The following is an 18,792-nucleotide window of genomic DNA, read 5'->3' as shown; positions in this document are numbered from 1 at the left end:
ATCACTGTTGAACACTCAGTGTGTGGCTGAACAGAAATAGCGTAAAGCTAACCGCTACCTCAAGGGTTACTGATGCAACTAATAACAGAGATTTAAGTTACCTTCTCCCCAAAATCATCCAGAACAGGATTCCAAAACATTCCCTTTCTTCTGCCCCCTGCACTTCAAAATAAACGGTATTTTTATTCTGAGTGAGATTTTTCATTACTTAATGGCTGTGCAAATAGAGAATTTGTCTTTTATACCTTCCTTTTCCAAGAGACTGAATGTTTGCAGGGCAGTGAGTGTTTTCAGAGAAGAAATTTACTATGTACAGCCTTTCAAGTTTTAAATATAAATCAACGAAAAATCGAGGCACTCAATGTAGTTACATATGAGCAAAAAAATTATATTACTGAGAACAGTGAGCCCAAATCACAAAGCAAGATTATCAGCAATTGTGCAACTGGGAATAAGGTGAAATCTCATTCTTTTACAGCTTTGGCTTGAACGTGCCAGAAAGAAGCTTTTTAAGCATTTCAGTGTTTCTTCCTTCCGGTGGTGAGGGCCACCTGTCGTGATCTGAGGAAAACAAATAAAACAATGTATTTAGTTGACTGAGAAACCAGACATTTTATTTTTGTGTCCTCCCATTGCCCAACTTCAGTCACTTGAAGGATGTTATTTTGTAGCCCGTTCTTACCAGGTATTTCTAGGGTATGGCCATATAAACTTAGGCCACCATCCACAACCAGGGTTATCCCAGTTATGTAAGAAGCAGCTGGAGACAGTAGGAAACACACTGCAGGAGAGATCTAGCAAAAGAATGAAAATTTTAATCTTTCTTAAACTGCTGGGAACTGCTCACGTCAAAGATGCTTGTAAAAACTTTTACAGGCAAGACACAGCAATGTTTTCTGTTCAGTAATGAAAACCGTAACAGACTTAAAGCCATTTTTCCAGCCACACACATCAAGTACATAACAAATTAAAACCAGTAAGCTCTCAAAGATCAGCATCAGATGCTGAAAATAAAACAGAAAAGTTGACCACTTTATCAAAGACGCACATTCTTGATGGAAGAGAGCTAAGTACTTTTAAGAAACACTTTTTTCCACATTAATATTCATTCTTTCAGTCCTCCCTGCTGGAAGTCAACCTTTTCAGGAACTAATGTCTACTATGAAACAAACACTTAAGCTGTAAGAGGCATCTAAATTAAATTTTCAGTGTAACAGTGACTACAGGTTAAGTCTCCCACTTGGCACTACTACACATTACTACAAGCTTTTTTTTCTTAATATTCCATTACAGTGCAAAATTAAGTTGTTACTGTTCTCCATATAATAAAGTGCTTGAAAATAGACACACAGAAGTAGAAATATCACAGATGTTCTGAAGTACATTACCTCCTCAGGAACTGCTGACCTCTTGGCAGGAATCTTTGGTATGCTCTTTAACCACATCATCGTACCTTGTTCTCCATAGTTCGCAACAGCAGTTTCTGAAAATACTATTCCCTATTTTAAAACAGCATAATGAAAATTAAGTTCTCTTGCATATATTTAAACTGTGATCATTATAAAGCTGTGAAGTTGTAATTACTGGGATTTTCTGTGGGATTAAACTATCTGTCTACGTCGAGCCTGTATCCGGGGCTAAACAACAGCCCGTTGTTCTACTACCCAATGACCCTTTCCCACTTGAGGAGGAGAATTGAGAAAAGGCAGGAAGACCTATGGGTTGAGATAAGAACTTTTAATAATTGAAATAAAATAAAATAAAATTAAATTAAAACCAATAATTATAACAATAATTATATATACAGATAAGTGATGTACGGTGCAACAGCACCCCTTGACCAATGTCCAGCCTGTTCCCAACCAGCAATCCCAGAGCAGGAAAGTCCCAAAACCACAATCCCAGAAGAGAGAGAGAGTTGGCCTCGGGAGCAGAACAACAGGTAAGACCCTCCAGGGATGGCGACCATTGAGAAAGAGAGACTGTCCCCAACAAACTTTCTGATTTATGGTGAGCATGACGTTACATGGTATGGAATACCCATTTGCCATTTCAGGTATCAATCACTCTGACCACGCTCCCCCACGTTCTTGTTCATCTGGGTCGTTAGCAAAAACAAGCTGCAAAGTCCTCGATCACTATGGATACCTGCATACCATGGCTGGCTACAAACTAAACCAAAGTGACTTACCAACTTTGTTCTCAACGAATCGAGTGCTGCAGTCTTCTTAAAAACGCAGCTTACTTTAGAAATGTAGCTTCTCTGAACAAAACATTGGTTCCATGATTCTGTCCCAGTGAAACCAGGACACTAAGCAATGCTTGAATGCAAGGTCTTAAATTGAATGGAATAGCATAGTTTATACAAGAAGGTATTTGGCTGCCAGCCACATCTCTGTTCAAGTGCAATAATTCAGATTATTCCAACTCTCCACTGTCACTTCAATAACTATACAGGGGAGAGTACAAAGAAGAAACTCAGAGACTATTTTGAAATTACAAGCATTTCGTATTAGCTTACAGCAGAAAACCAGGAAGCCCCAAGAACAAGTTCTCAACATTTTCTTGTAATCTGTAAGAACGCTAGATTTGACTTTATTGTGCATTATGGAAGTAGACAGATTTCACAGTCTAGAAAAAGGTGTCTTTGCTCTGATCATTATACAGTCCAGTTTAGACTTGAGAGGGAAGATGAAGGCTACAGCAATGGGAATACAGGGTTACATAGATTAGTTATGACAGAACCTTTGGGACTCAAGATTAAGAAAGATAACAAAATTTGAATTCGTCCATGGAATACATGCTAAGATTTCTCTCCTAAGATATCTGAGAAATGTGAGTGACTATATTTTGGGAGCTAGGGAAGTAACTTATATGTGAATATTTTTTTTTAGAATTCATGTTCCCCTTTCTGTGTACCCATATCCTATACGTTGCTCGGCTCCTATAATGCAGTAACAGTTTTGTATGGTTACCACAGACCCAGTGTGTCCGTAAAGGTGACAGAAGGATATAAAGTATTACTGTAACTACAACATGGATTTTTGTAACCAGCATAGTAACAAAGCTAGCAAATACTTCTGAAAGAGCCAAACCACTGAAGTGCTTGCTTGTCAAAAACTTATTTTGACATGTGCTATAAAGTATAATTAGTATGATTCATTAGGTAATTACCATGCCTGAAAAATATATTCACATAATGCTGCTGTCTTAATTACTTACTTCCCCAAGACTTGACAAATCAGAAAAAACAAATAAACAGGAAAAACAAACCAGTAGGTCTTCATATTTAAGAAGTCTCCAGATGAGTTGGGCCTCACAGAGGCTACATAAGAGCCACTGCCTGAATAATCACCACACATCTGCCATTAAGCATTCTGTCCTATGGCAAAGAAAGCGAGCCAGATGCTTTAGGACAACAGGCATAACAGGATGTAGACATCCTACAAAGACAGTAAAAACCCTTCCTAGGGACCAGTTAAACAAATCTGACACTTAACTATACTGTGAGATAAGAGACATTCTGAATGTAGAAGTAGCTGGTCAAAGTTTACCTTTCTTCTTTCGTTTTCAAAGGAGTAAATGTGCAAAATAAATTGTGGTTAAGAGTGAAGATTACACAAATCACAACAGATCACACCATCTCAAATGTCAAAGCTAAGGCTTCTAGATAACCTCTATATCTGCAGCACCATGCACTAGAAAATACATCTGCTCTTTCCATACAGTTATTAAAAACCACGGCTACACGCTACCTACTTCCTCAGAAATGTGGCAGGCATATTTTAGCTGACCTGTATAGTGGTTTCCTGTTTGCATATATCTGATAAGAAAAAAAAAATCAGAACACGTTTTTACATATAATTTCTTTGAGAGAAAGTCCACTCCAAATACAGTCTTTTTATGCCTAAAACTAATCTCACTTAACATATAGAAGACAAAGTAAAAGACGTTACGTAACACATTCAGAGATTTTCTAAAGAGGTTCGTAAACACAGGTGGAAACCATCAGCATACCTGAACCTCAAACACAAAACAGTTTTGTGAACTCAGAAATAACGTAATCATTAGTGAAACACAAGACATTCAGTAATTTTATGACAAGGATTTGTAAGACAGGTCATCAACTCCTCCCAGGTATCGTTTCATTAAGCTAGAAAAAATTCAAAGAGTGCCAAGCAAGAAAGCAGATGCAATTTTATCCTGTATCTTTGGCTTGTCACCCAAACGAGTACCAAACACTCTCAAATGACCTGAAATTATAAATCAATAAATAATCCACAACCCGTCACAGGCTATAGATTTTGAAATCCCTTTTGGTCTGAAAGTTTTAACAATGAACACCTATGATGGCTAAGTTTAACCAGAGTGTTTGCCATTACTCACAGGAGCAACGTTGTTGATTCTCACTCCACTGTGGGCCCACTCTAAAGCTAAAGTCTTGGTCAGGTTATCCACTGCAGCTCTGGCAGCTCCTGAGTGCCTGTTGAGAAAAGAAAGCAAAAGAAGCGTCTGTTCCCTCAGCTAACAGTGCCCAATGTTGTTAGCACTACCGCAGCCTCACTAAGGTAGTCAGAGCAGCTTCCTGTGCTGAACCAACCATCTGAGAGACAGAGAGATCTTCTAGTTTGTAAGTTTGACCATAGCTTCGCAATTTAAACAAGCTATGCTATGAGTTCCTGTCATTTCTGGAAATACTTATCACCTCTTCTCCAATGTGACAGGAGGTCAGCTACATTCTACTGCAGAAGCAGGCTTATAAAACAAAAAGCAACTGGAGGCAAAGTTCAAACTGTGTAAAACTATGAAAGGCAGGCTGCACAAGTAAACACTCGGAAGGACAATGGTCTGAAAAATAGTTCAGATCTTCTGACAAACTTAAAATATTTATTTCACTATTCAAAAATTACTATAGGTGGATGGAGCCAGAGAAGACCATAGGCAGAGTAATCTCATACACCTTGCTGCTATAGGCAACTAGTCTGAAATGATTACAAGCTTGAACAAATGCAGATAAAATTACTGCAGGGATGGATAGCAGACAGTGGGACTCTGAAAAAACTAATAGAGTTTAGTTCCTTTAGCCTAGAAAAACAGACTTAGAGAAGACAGGTAAAATAGCTTCTCAAATATCAGGAAAGGAATAAGAAAAACTTAAGAAAAACATAAGAAACCCCAACTTATTTATATGTTTAGGCCAGAAATAAATAACCTTCAGGCACACTACAAGCAAACAAACTTGACTCGTTTTATGTTCAAAATTAATACTTATGGAAAACTGTATCAGATGAATAAGTGGTGGCTGGACTTGTAAAGGCAAGTCTTTTTCAACAGTGCATTTCTAAAACAGGTATCAATTCAACAGGAATTTAATTTGAAAGTAGTTTTGTCTATCCATTTAGGTCCATGCACAACAGTTACTTGGGAAATTTTTTTCCACTATTAATCGGAATTAGGTTTTTTATCTCTTGGTACGACTCAAATACAGCTGCTGCCTGTTTGCGGTGACAATTCAACCAGACTTAACCAGAGTGGAGAAACTCAGATAACTGTAGCTTCAGCACCACCCTGTGGATCTCTAAGTTTATTTTGTACTGCCAAGAACAAGCCGGTGAGAAAATATTCTGCTGTTCCCTAAAAATTTTAAATTTTGGAAACTTTCAACTTCTAATCAAGACAAAGAGAGGCAATATAACATTTGCATAAACTATATTCTTATATTTTCTTAAATAAAAATTCAATTTCAAAGCTAAAAAAAAGATAGTTTCAAAGAAGAAATTAAATTTCTTACAATTAAGAAAGTGTCAAAATGCAGCATTTTGACAACTTCAAAATTTCCTTTGACAAAAAATAACTGAGGCAATTAATTTTCTGAGCATTATTTCTCTTTCAATAAATTGGAATTTTTTGGTGGAAAAGTTTCAAATCTGAAGACATCTGCTCACCTCCATTTTGAGGATAAACAAATGTGAACAAACACAGCACATGTATGGATATGGAGAGGATGCTGCATTTTCATGCAGACAGCTGTGATCATCTGTGTCAGTATAAAAGAACTACAAACATGATAATATGTTTGTACTCATGAGCCTTCTCCCAGTCAAGAAAGGAGCAGAGCAAACAGAACTGATACTCTACCTCAGAGACCTTCTCCAAGAAAGATGGCTACAACAGGAAAATGGGGGAGATAGGCATCATATGACCCAAAGGACAAAGCCAAAACCTGAGAACATACTAGAAACGTTCCTCCTACTCCATTACTCCCAGTCCAACTCGCATAACTCATTACACCATCAAGACCTGAAAACTAACAGTAGAAGAGGAAAACAACGTGTGCCAAGTTCTTGCAATTTGGAGAGAGAACAAGTAAAGGTCACACTTCAGTGTAACTAGTCCCACTAGCGCACCGTTTCCAGTGAAAGCTTCACTGTCAAGTCTTGCTTCATAGCTTTGTACAAACAAGTTGACAGAGACCAGAGATGTCACTTACTCTGGTAGTCTCTACTGAATTAATAAAAGATCCCCACACACATTGTCAAGCTCTCTCTTGACCTAAGCACTGTATTTCTATGCTCTGCTGCTGTCCAGTGCACACCTTTCTAAAACAAAGCATTTAGGAGCAATTAGTACCTCTAGGGGAAAAAATATAGGAAAACGTAAAAATAAAATATGTATTACGACATTCCAGGAAACCCATTTCTCATGGCAGCAGTAATGTTGACAATGACTCCTCCATGTTCCCGCATCCAGGCATTGTACACTGTATGAAGGAGGAAGATAATCTATAAATACCAGAAGAAATGTACACAAACGAACTTGCCAACTGGAAGCCAAATTTGGACCCTCAACTCCAGTTACACTACAAATCTCCTATGTGGATTTAGATAAACAATCTGCTCTTTGTACCACAGCCTCACCGCTGGATGGGTGAGATAAGAGGTGTGGTCCAGGTAAGGCTCAATGTTTGTCAAGAGACCTTTTGGTGGAAATCAAGATTTCATGCTTTCTCGTAAATTACTTTCATTCCACATTCCCAATGCTATCTGAAAATCACATATCATACTTATATTTAAGTTTAAATTTACATTCCTGATGAAAGAGAAATCTTTTCTTATGTAATATACAGTGAATACAGGCCACAGAAGTTAAGTAGTTTTCCTATAGTCTTTAAAGTGACTATCCAAGCCAACTGACTCCCCAAACCTGGCCTTAACCAGAAGATCACACTTTCCTAAATGTATGTTTGTATATATGAGTAGACGTAATGTATAGTTTAATGTAAAGCTTTGGATGAGATTCATGAAAACAAACATTCACTGTCAGATAAGTGTGTGAAAAAAGAAGGTAGGGAAACTTTACTTTTCTTGTCTTCTGGTACTGCTGTAAAAAAAAACAAATAAACAAAAATAGCTTAATGTTCAGCCCTTACCTGCTTTGCAGCAGTAGAAGGTCCCTGTCAGATTCGTGTCTATCACAGCATTCCAGCCTTTTGCACGGATGTCTTGAGAAAGACTTGCAAATTGGCCCCCTCCATTATTCACCAGAAAGTCAATCTTCCCATGCAGACTCAGTGTAGACTTCACCAAAGCTTCTACCTGAAACAATATTTGTTAGTGTGGTATGCTGGTTAAGCTATATACACAATCTCATTCTCAGACAGCATTTTCTCTCTCCTTTGTGTGTGAAAAGGACAGAGGAAGCACCAGCCTTCAGAGAGGCTGGAAGATCAGTATGACAGGTTTAGTCAGTCAAGAAGAATTGGGCTGAGTCCATGTTTACTTAGGAAATCTCCCTCATATAATGCAGGAGCTACATAAAATATCAACACTGAAAGAGGGGGATTTAAGCCGCTGAAGGTTTGTAAAAACAAACACACACAAAAGCTTGCTGCTTAAGACCTACTTAGAATCTCCTGATATTTTTCACAAGAGTGGGGGTGTTCACATCAGATGCTGGAAGAGCTCCATACAAGGTAGATAGTTTTTTTCATCTGACCCACATACCTGAGCATTTTAAATAGAAGACATAAGTCATCTTGTGAAGTTTTAACATTCTTATCTAGAAGTTTTATACATTCACTAAAGCTCTGACATACAAGTTGGCAACAGCCAATCTTCTTACGCAGACCAAGAAGGTTAGTTTGTCACTCTATAAAACACGAACTCTAAAAAGTGCTGGAAATACTACAAGTTGTCTTCTTTAGTAAAAGAAAGGTGAATATTTGTCTAAGCAGATTCCTTCTGTCTATAAGCAGGATGAGTACTTACGATTAAAAGCTCTGTCTGGCACTATTTACCTTTGGTTACTGAGAAGGTATTAACAGCAAATAGCAACAGACATTTTATTCACTCACTGAAAGAGCTGTCAGTGCAGAAAAGGAGTGGTTTACTTTCATATGGAAGGAAAGAGATTTTGAGAATCTAAACCTAGCTCTAACACTGACCTAATCTGAGCTACAGGCTGTAAGCTAAGCCTTTTGCACTGTCTTCTGTTTTGGAAGTACAGCAGTTTCACCACGCACTCGCACTAAACACAAGAGAGCTTCTGGAGAGGAATGTATTTCAAAGCATTTGAAGATTTTAGATACAAAAGCTGATGTATTTTTCCTGTTACAAGACAGTAAAAAGAATATACAGCAACTGCTTAATAATTTAACCTTTATCTCAAGAAATGGGAAATGGGACAACATGACTGTTTCCTGCTTACATTACCTATCATAACTAGATACCACACATCAGTTATTCCTACTCAAGCATATATAAAGTTAATCCAGCATCTGTGGTGAAAGAAAACTCAGACCAAAAAAGCCAAACAACAAATAGCAGGAGTTATGCTGCTGCTGAAGCAGATTTGACTAGGGGAAGGACATCAATCAACCTTCCTCTGCATTGAGTTAGCAGTAGAAAACATCAGAACTAAAAGAACAAGCAATGCATGATCTGTATCTCACCAAAAGTGTCACCAACTCAGTCTCATAAATAGCTGCCTCGCAGTTTTTGCTGCTAACAGTTCACAGGATGGTTTAACAGGATAGTATGGATCCTGTAAGGATGCACCTCTCTGAAGAAGAAAACCTAAACAAACATAGTGACCGAAGCCTGATTGAAAAACTAATGCCTGTTGAGAAAAAGTGCCTTAAGAAAATAATTTTGATATCTAAATTGCCATCTTTAAGTTCTCAATGTCATCCTATTCCTCACATCAGTCACTGCAGCTTGTGGGATCTGAGGGAAAAAAAACACCAAAAACTCAAAACATCTGTGACAGCAGTCTCAAACTCGTAACTTGTGAGAACCACCACACCAGAAATACTTCCAGGTTTGCTCACAACTAGAGAAAAGTAAGTTATGATTTACTAGGCTGCAAAACTTATGCTTTGCTCAGCAATGTCAAACTCTTCTCCCTGTCAGCCTGAGAATCTTGCTTTGAATATTGTTTTCCATAAGTCACTGAAGTACAAGCTCATTCATGGAAGAGAAATGGTTTCAGTACAAGGAAGGTTTGAACAAACTAAGGCTAGTGAGGCTGGCGGGGAGTGGGGGAAGAGAGAGAGAAAAGACAAAATGCTCAGAATCGTAAAAAAACCCAACCAATGACAAATTAACAGAAGAAAAATCCATTCAGAAGAGACATTACAAGCAAGCTTTCAACAGGTGGACAAAATCTGCTATGACATTTCAATTCAAAATGGTTCACATGTTGTATCTTAGGAAACTGTTGCTCCTACTTGTTGTACCATATTCTCAGGGCAACAACAACAACAAAAAAAAACAATAAATGCTTTCCGAAATCCAGCAAAGGCTAGCAAGCTCTCCAGTGACAGGACAGCTCAGATGGGTCCAACTGTAGCAACCTTCACAATGTCTTCTGTGTTGTAGAGAAAGGGTCGTTGCAGTGCTTCTCCTAATTACAGTAAACATGGTGACAGCAGCCATCAGCACAGTGGGAAAGAGGGTCTGGTAGAACATGTTTAAATCACAGTGAGAACTAAGTAAGATTCCTTTCAATTCCTAAATATTCAAAATCCACACAGAAAATATTTCATAAAAAAAGCTACTAAAGACTCTCTCTAGAAGTAATGCAAAACTGCACAAGGTAGAGCTAAAAGTTTAGGACATTCTTCTGAAAAACACCAAAAAGAACAAAATCAGGCACTTCAGACATAACCAGAACACTGGAGCTCTTCAATAAGGACGTTTTTTGTGTGACTGCAACTCAAAGTGTTATGCAGTAGCACACTCTCGTAGATAACTGAGATGACAGTGCTTGCTGACACATAGAAAAGGGAAAAATGTCCACAGGCATTCCCAGGTCACCTTGAACTTGAGTAACACTCAACAGGTAAACTACCCACTATGGAGTGTTAGCAGGCACGGTCTTCCACTACAGGCTTCACACAGATTGGCATTAAGTATTTATAAACCAATTCAAACTATGCTAAGCCACAAAGTTTATTGGAAAAAAAAAAGCTACTAGTGAACTCAGGTACAAGGTAAGTGCTAAATAGTACTGCATTGAGTCCATCTCAAGGAGTCGTGCTTGTCAGATGTCCAAGTGTTAGGTTTTACCCTCGGGGTTTGGTCCAGCAGCAGTTGGAGTGCAAGTATGGAAAGGGGACACCGTGCACAGAATTCTGAATTCCTGATTTCAAGAAGAGCAGTGGCCTACTGGAAGTACAAGTTTCATCTTCCACTTACCTAGATACGTCTTCTACTTATCTAGATGCCAGTTAAAGGAATGTTTGTCCAAAGCGTAGAGCACAAAGGCTTTACAAGAGTAAAAAGCTCCTCACATCTTTCCCCCATCAACAGATTTGCTGTACCTCAACATTTAAGATACACAAACACATGCTTCCCCTTCCCAACACCTATAAAGATAAATAGAAAGCTCTTTTCATAATGGAAAAAGGATGAGGTCTGTCTCCTCCACTCTGGCCACTGTTACACTGAGGCACTGGAATTAATTGATTAGATCCTTGGATTTTCGAAAAAGAGCTTTGTTTGAAAAGACACACACACAGAGCTGTCTGGCCTACGTCTCAGCAAGAGCAAACTAACCTGCTCTTGTTATATTCAACACATTATGTGAGCAGTGCTATAAAATATCCAAATAACTAAAATCACTTCAGCTTCATATTCACTAAGAAGCAATACCGATCACTACGTATGCTCCGGAGCACAGGATAAAGGATAGGTGTACAATTACTGCTTCGGGGTAAGGCCCCATGAAGACAACACAGAAACCTCAGGTGCTCGTACTGGTATCCCAGAACCTTCTTCTCTTCCATCTTTAAAAACAAAACAGGTTTGTTTTGTTATCCTTTACAAAACACTCAGTGGAAAACTAGCCAAAAGCCGCAGCAGCAAACTTGCGACAGAAATAAGCTTGACAGGTTAAGCAGTCGTTGAAAACCCTCCATCAAGCAAGATTATTTCTAGCACATTAAACAAAAAGTAAGCTTTGCTAGAAAGAAGAGGGCCTCTGAGGATGAAGATTAAGAGACTTAAAAGTGTGAATTCATTAAGTTGTTCCCATGATATCTGCCATCAAGCTTCTGCAGCAATTAATTCACTGTACCTTCTTTGACTCCTCCTAGGCCAGAAAGCTCTAACAAACACATTGCACCATATGATGAGGGATGAATCTTCTAATGCTTGAATTTCACAGACCCAAACTAGGGCATACAAGAGAATGAGCTGTGTCATCTTCAAAGCAGGTCAGTTACTTTAAGATTTGAAATAGGAAAAAAAAAAATCATTTGGCAATTTTGAAAGTACTTTCATCTTCCTTAGATCTCCTCTATTCAAAGTCCCTCCCTCCAATTTGCCTATTTATAAAATTAAAACCAGAACTAAATTCATAGGGGTGTTTAGAGAAATGCAGAACAACTGATGGAGGGATGGGAAAAAAAATAAGCACACTACAGTAAGAACAGATGGCTTGTTCCTACAGGTGATCACGGTGGCTTCCTTTAAGAGAAAGATACACTCTTAGAAAGGTTTCCGTGAGATGTCAAAGAGAAGGATACACCAAACAAATTATGTAGTTCTTCAGGAAGCTTCCCGGGCTTTGTAGCTGTGATGAATCACTTCTGACACCTAAGGAGGTTTAAACTCCTAAGTTTTTTCCCTTGTTGAAACATTTATAAGCTCTTTCTCCTTCACACATTCTTTGGTATCTGGTATAAGAGCTGAAAAACGGGATGTAATGACTTACAGGGAATACTTGTAGAGGCGGCCCTCTCTACCCAACAACGTGCTTTCATGAGTTTCTGAGGTAAATACTCTTCGCTCATACCAAGCTGAAACCAGACTACCAGTTGTAAAGCTATTAATGCGTAGCATACAGAGCCAACACAGTTGTACAAGTCTTGCTTCTTTCAGGAGGGAAGCCAAAAGTTTAAATGCTCTCTCACCCCATCTTCCACTGTGAACAGGAAGCTACTCCAGTATTTGTGAAAATGCTGAAGTGAGTTACATTGCTGTGTTGCCTCTACTCAAGATTTACCTACTAGACCAGAAAAATCCTTTGCTACATCTTTTACTAATCCCTGTTCCTAAGACTTCAAGTCCCAGGCAATAAATTTTAGGTTAAGAATGGAACAGATTTTGAAAGTGGACGTACAATGTTCTTTGAATAGAAGTAAAAGCACAAAGGTACTTTTCCTCTAGTCTCTGCAAGGTAATCGAGTGCAAATTAGAATTATTCACCATTGCTGCTCTTAGCAAATATAATAAATAAGCAATAGTGAGCAGTGGGTTGTAGAAAATCTGCCACATCCCTCAGTTCTAAGTTCTGACAATTTTTAGCAGTGGAAGCTACTGATTGTTAATTTATCTAGCTTCAACATACAAACAGTAAGCACCTAAGTGTAAGGAAATGCTATCCTCACTACACATTGAAAAGCTGAAAATGTGATCCACACATTTCTGGCCCAATAGTAATTTCAGAAATTAAGTAACAAGTGACTAGGATTTAGCAATCTTTGAGAATCTCAGCATTAATGAACTAACAGAGGAGGACAGAGCCAGAAGAGCAAGGGCTAAAGAACAAAAATCACAGGATATCTCTAACCAGTAAAAATACCTGGTCTTGGAGATGGGCATCTGGAATGGATAAATATTTGTTTAGCAGGTACGCTTAGGTTCTTATGCTAACATGCAACAGAAATTGCATTCCTTATTCAAAACTTCCACAAAACACTTATGAAATTTTCACAGTGATTTTTCTTCTAAATAGGACTTAAACAGAAAGAGGTAAGAGCAGTTGGAGAACTGAAGCGAGTCAAAACATAAGACTGAGCCAATGACTGGAAAAATTCAAGACTGGAGTATCATCTACCTTATTGCTCTGAACCCTCTCTTCAATAGATATGAGTATGAAATGGCAATGGTTTATGAGAACTTCCACTGGCAGGAGACACCTGGTAGAGGCTTCTCCAATACTATATGAAAAGTTCTAAGAAAGTTCTGGTGTGTCAGTAAACGAGTAAAGCTTAAAACTAAACTGGAAAAAAGACAATTCTATGATGAAACTGAAGGATAATAGCAAAGACAGAAGCTTCTCCAAGGATCAACATGGCTACCATGCCTGAGCTCTTTACACAGCAGTATGAAAAAGGCTTTAAAAGCACCTTCAAAAAAGTTTCCAAAGCCATTTAAGACTGTTTTATCAAAAATGTGTTTAGCCACACTTAATGAACAGGAAACAAAGAAGGCATGGTAGTTTGTTAGGTGGAGATTACCTCATTTCCCCATCCAGGCCCTCTACCATCTCGCAGAACTCTGCAGTTCCCACTAAATAATTTTTAAGCTAATGCAGAAATAAGATTCACCTGCAGAAGGTTGAGCATGCCAGAGTACTTTCTGCAAGAACAGTGACGTGAAAAAAGGCTTAAGCCTTTTCTTTCTCTTTACCTCTTTTCTTTTCTTTTTTTTTCCTGTAGCTTTAATCAAATAAGTTGCCCTCTGACATCTGTCATAACCTATTATATCGCACTGCTGATGCTAGTAAATACAAACCTAAAATTCATTGGTAGGTGAAGTGACATACTGCACAGCCCCAGGGTTCATCTCCTTCAGGAGAGAAGGTCTAAGTATATCACTATAAATATTTTATGACACAAGCTATTCTATGAGTGAAGAATTTCATTTTTTATTTGCTTTGTGGTTGTATATTACGATATTTCCAGAATCTACACAGCTACTGAAGGTCGTTAACTCTTCTTTAAGCTATGCTAGAATTTAACAGAGACTTTCAAAGGTTAAGAAAAAAGTAGCAATTGGAGGTTACTGGAATATTTTCTAGCTATCTTCAATAACTTAAAAGCCCAACCTGATGCTGGACTTTTAAATGTTTAATTATAGAAATTAAAAAACTAGGAGGTGAATGCAGACTTCTGAAGAACCTGGATTAAATACTTTTGCTCTTGGTCTTCCATTTTTTGTAATATGAAGAAAAAAGAAAAAACTCAACTGGGATAGTAATAGGGTTTGTAATGAGGCACGGCTCAAATTGTAACCAAAATTTGAAACGTGGCTAAAAGTTATAAAATCTGTGGCGGTTTTTTGCTTTAATGCAAGCAAAACTGACAATGCAGGGCACTTGTGTCAAGTCACAAGCGTGGAGATTCCATACTATGACTTCCTGCTTGAAGGAACTATTCTGAGGTCTCCATCTTCACAAGCTAACGCCTCCTCACTGCTGTCACAGAAATGTGACAGAGAACCATGCTAAGTGGGCTCCGGCTCAGCTGTAGAACATGCCAGTTCCAAGGCCTGCTTCTCCCAGAAACATCTGAAATACGTATGCATGGTCAGAAAAATATTTAAAATTACAAATGCTTTCTTGCTTAGGTGGCTAACAAATGGTCTTCCTTGAAAAGCACATCTTTACCTAGATCAGTTTAACAGCGCTTTACTGCACGTGTCCCCTGATCTAGGCTACTTTTGAGGGGGCCAGAGAAGACCTTTGGAGATCTGAGAATTTATATACACAATATGCTTTTGACACGTTAAGCCCCAGAATAAGATCACTCGTCTTTACCTCGTCTTCTTTGCGGATATTGCACTGTACAGGAGTCACTTTGGCAGGACTCATGGAAGAAAATGTATTATTTAGTTCTTCCGCAGCAGCTTTTAATCGGTCAAATTTACGAGAGGCAATAACAACACTGCAACCTGCAGAGACAAAATGAAACGTTCTTCAGCTAACACAGTTAAAATTATAGTTATGCTAGTTTTTAATAATGTCATGGAGATATCTTGTGTAGGGTGTGTGTTTATTAGTCACTGACTAGAAGACAGTGTTGAAGTTCTTGCAAAAGAGAGAAATTACTGATGTCAGGTGCTTCTTAGCAACAAGATCCCACTGCGCCAGGAAAAGAACAATCAAAAAAACATCCACAAGGTTCCCTCTCCTTCCTGCAGAAGGGAAGACAGTCTGTGAGTTGCAGAGTCAGCAAAGAAGCTTTCAGACATTGCTTTCGCTGCCTCTGCTCACAGCTGCCTCATTTGTCAGTTATGCGACTTAAAGATGTTTCAGCAGGTCTTGATTACAAAAAAAACGCTCCTAAGACCACAAATATGATCTTACTGTATGTCTGGCTGTAATTTTGACTAGCGGTGAGCAAATGTAATGCTCTGCTTTTTAACCCTACAGTGTCTGAAGGAAAGGATTATAGCCTAACGAGATTAATTCCTATCTGCAGACTGCAGACAGCAGGAACAGAGGCTTCCCTGTGGCACCGCTACATGCTGTAGAATACTCAGAGAGGAAAAATCTAGGCAGGAGCTCAAGCCTTCTGCTTTTGGAAGCATTTGGAAGCAGAAGGACTCATTCTACAGAAAAAAAAAAATCAATGCAGGTGCCAAATTAATGGCAAGCACTCACATCATAACCAGTCTAGTTTCTTCTGTCACACCAGTGGACTCAGGTCAGCTTTAAGGCTTCAGCAATTGCTACTACATAGACTAAAATAGACCACTCTAAATTAATTCCTAGTGTAATTCCAGTAGGCATGCAATTTCATATTATGGATGAGCAGATGATTAGCTTCCACTGCCGAGCAGGCAAGGAGGTCTTGCTCCCAGTTCCCTCCTACCACAGTTTCAGTATCCCAGCAGAAGCCATCCTTTCCTCATACCAGCTTTGATGCTCATCTGCTTTAACATAAACTAATCCAACACTCTGAATCAGCCAAAGAAAAGTTAACATCTTGCCAGGTGGCTTTTTCTCTTTGTTGCTATTTTACTGAGTGGAATTTGGCCTCTCATGTGATCAAACAAACAACAGAATTAACTCAAAATAACTAGTGGGAGTAAAGAGCAGCAAGCTGTTCATTTGGCTCAGGCTGCCTTGTGAAACTATACATAAAACTAAAAAAAAAAACCAAACCTGAATTCTTCCAGAAGGAAGTGCTGCAACTACATATCTATAGGAACAGGAGCTTCACCTTTAATCAGTGGCCATCTTAAAACAATACATGTAAAGAAATTAGTCTCTGAGGTCTCCTGATTTTTTAAATTAAGAACCCCAGTCACTTGCACAACCACCTGACTAATGAAGAGTAGAGTTCATAAAATGGCACACACAATTGCCAATTAACACAATATACTAAATCACAGTAGCAGTTATATTTATCAGCTTAAGTGCTTTGTAATACACACACCGATATCAAATAAGGTCCAATAAAAGACTGTATTTTTGCTAAATACTCTAATTGGGGGAGGAGGAGATTCTAACTGACTGAAGAACACTTAGTACCTACTGTACAAGCTGACACTACTTTACTTATTTTTCTTCACAAAGAATGACTAGACCATTTCCTGATAGGGTCGGGGGAAAAGGGCACAAGTTTCCAGATGAAAGGTTTAAATCTGTCCAGGCAGCTTCAAAGGAGTCTGGCTATAAAAACAACGCACATCATGACAGGCATTCTCTGTCCAGCCAGCCTCCCTCTGAAAAAAATACAGCCTAAAAGCACAAGGCACACATGGAATTAGTTCCCGGTCATCTTCTTGTCAGGAGTAGCCAGCAAGTCTACAGGTGAGGAAGGTTACTCCGATAGACTTAGCCATAGCTGTTTCTTCATTTTTTCACGTGTGCTTTGTAGAGATTTGCAGCCCTGTTTTCTATTTGGGATGTTACGGATGGACACTTTCGTTATCTCTATTTTGCTTGAGAAAAATAACACAGATCAAATTAAGCACAATTTTAAGGGAACTGGGTAACATCATCAAAAGTGTGATGATGCTTAAAAAGCACCTCTTTAGGGCAGCACGTAAGGACACCTCAAAAAAATGCTTAGTTCCCCAGAATGCAAAGGAAGCAGAACCAGCCCTCAGTTCAGCTCTGTGGAGGAACTTGCCAGGTGGAATCTGGGGCAACGAAGGCCAGGAAAGGCAGAGACATCTCCCAGCACACCGTCTTAACAGAGCAAGCTCTTTACTATGCAGTGAAACAGTGTGGTGCACATTTCAACAGCACAAACCATGGCAGCGTGGCACTGCGAGGCATAACGCGAGTGCTGGTATACTGAAGACAGTGAATCCAACAATGATAACAAACATTATCCAAAACCAGTCTGATGCCAGTGATCCCCGGCATGTATGTTGAAACCTGCAGAAAAGGTGTTGTAAGGTGCATGACTCAGAAGGCTGCCTTTCACTCCAGATTTTAGCACTTCTCTGGAATCAGCATGGAAGGAAAACCCACGGAAGGAACACTTTAACTCCAAGGCGTTTCCGACAGAAGTTCCCCAAGCTTACTGTGCAGGCGACAGTCCAAAACCATACTGCTCCGTAAGACGCAGTTCAACAGCACCACGTCAACCCTCTCGCTGAGCACGACGAAAGCTCACTTAAGAGGGAGTATGGCAGGAAGGGCCTGGGTTTAGTACAACCTCCCTCTGACCGCCCTATTTCACACAGCGCATCTTCAGAGCGCCAGCGGGCCAGCAGACACAGCCCCGCCTCAACCTCGCCGCGTTCTCGCCGTTCGCCGACTCCCGCCCCAACGCCCCGCTCATTAACCCCTCACGCACCCGCTCCCCGAGCGCTGCCCGCCTCAAACCGCAACACGACGCCCCGCGCACCCCCCGCCCCGACCCCCCAAACTCCATCCCCCGCCTTCACCTCACGCCCGGCTCCGCTCCCCCAGCACCCACCCTACCGCGCCGCCCCACCGGGGCTCCCTGCGGAGCCCTCTCCCGCCCCGCGCCCACCTAGCGCCAGCAAGTCGGCAGCGATGGCCTTGCCGATGCCGGTGCCGCCGCCGGTGACGATGGCCACCCGCCCGCGGAACAGCCCCGCCGCCAGCAGCCCGCGCACCGCCGCCATCTTCCCCCCCCCCTTTCGCCGTCCTCACAGGGCAACTCGCGCAGCGGCCGCCACCACCCCCGCCACGTGACGCGCGGCCCCGCCCGCCCGCGCCGGGGACGGCGAGCGGGCGGCGGCGGCGGCGCGCGGGGCTCCGGCGAGCCGGGTCGGCGCCGCGTCCTGCGGCACAGCCAGAGCGGCACCGGAGCCCCGCGGGCGGGCGGAGCCGGCGGGCGGCAGGTAAGGGGGGCGGTTGTCCGCGGGCCGGTAGCGCCCGGGTCTGTCCCCGCGGCGGAAGGACCGTTGGCCGCGCGTTCAGCGCCCGGGAGGGATCGGTCCCGCAGGTAGCGTCCCGGTGCCTCGCGGTCGCCTCTGCCCGCTGGAGCCTCGCAGCAAACCCATGCAGCCTCTGTCCGTGGTCTCAGATGCTTAAAGGGAGGGTTTTTTCGCGTTTTTTCTGGACCGTTTCGGGTCA

At 40.7% G+C, this 18,792-nt stretch overlaps 1 protein-coding gene across 1 annotated transcript; it reads right to left on the bottom strand.

The window, feature by feature from the left end:
• Nucleotides 1-461: 461 nt before the first annotated feature.
• PECR (peroxisomal trans-2-enoyl-CoA reductase) lies at nucleotides 462-18,338 on the bottom strand. The gene is made up of 8 exons (XM_086615908.1): nucleotides 18,224-18,338; nucleotides 15,046-15,179; nucleotides 7,430-7,595; nucleotides 6,679-6,760; nucleotides 4,387-4,483; nucleotides 1,389-1,499; nucleotides 683-794; nucleotides 462-561 (listed from the first exon to the last, which is right to left on the bottom strand). The coding sequence occupies exons 1-8, from the start codon at nucleotides 18,336-18,338 to the stop codon at nucleotides 473-475; spliced, it is 906 nt and encodes a 301-aa protein (XP_086472034.1). The 3' UTR covers nucleotides 462-472.
• Between the last annotated feature and the right edge of the window lie 454 nt (nucleotides 18,339-18,792).

The sequence above is a fragment of the Tauraco erythrolophus genome, chromosome 8 (assembly GCF_009769465.1).
Source record: "Tauraco erythrolophus isolate bTauEry1 chromosome 8, bTauEry1.pri, whole genome shotgun sequence".
Classification (NCBI taxonomy): domain Eukaryota; kingdom Metazoa; phylum Chordata; class Aves; order Musophagiformes; family Musophagidae; genus Tauraco; species Tauraco erythrolophus.
The sequence above is the reverse complement of the archived record's forward strand: the minus strand, read 5'-3'. Positions and strand labels throughout refer to the sequence as shown.

Coding starts and splice junctions, on each gene's coding strand:
- PECR (XM_086615908.1), bottom strand. CDS start 18,338: ATGGCGGCGGTGCGCGGGCTGCTGGCGGCGGGGCTGTTCCGCGGGCGG. Junction 15,180..18,223: donor TGCCGACTTGCTGGCGCTAG/GTGGGCGCGGGG, acceptor TTGTCTCTGCAG/GTTGCAGTGTTGTTATTGCC. Junction 7,596..15,045: donor ATATCCGCAAAGAAGACGAG/GTAAAGACGAGT, acceptor ATATTGTTTCAG/GTAGAAGCTTTGGTGAAGTC.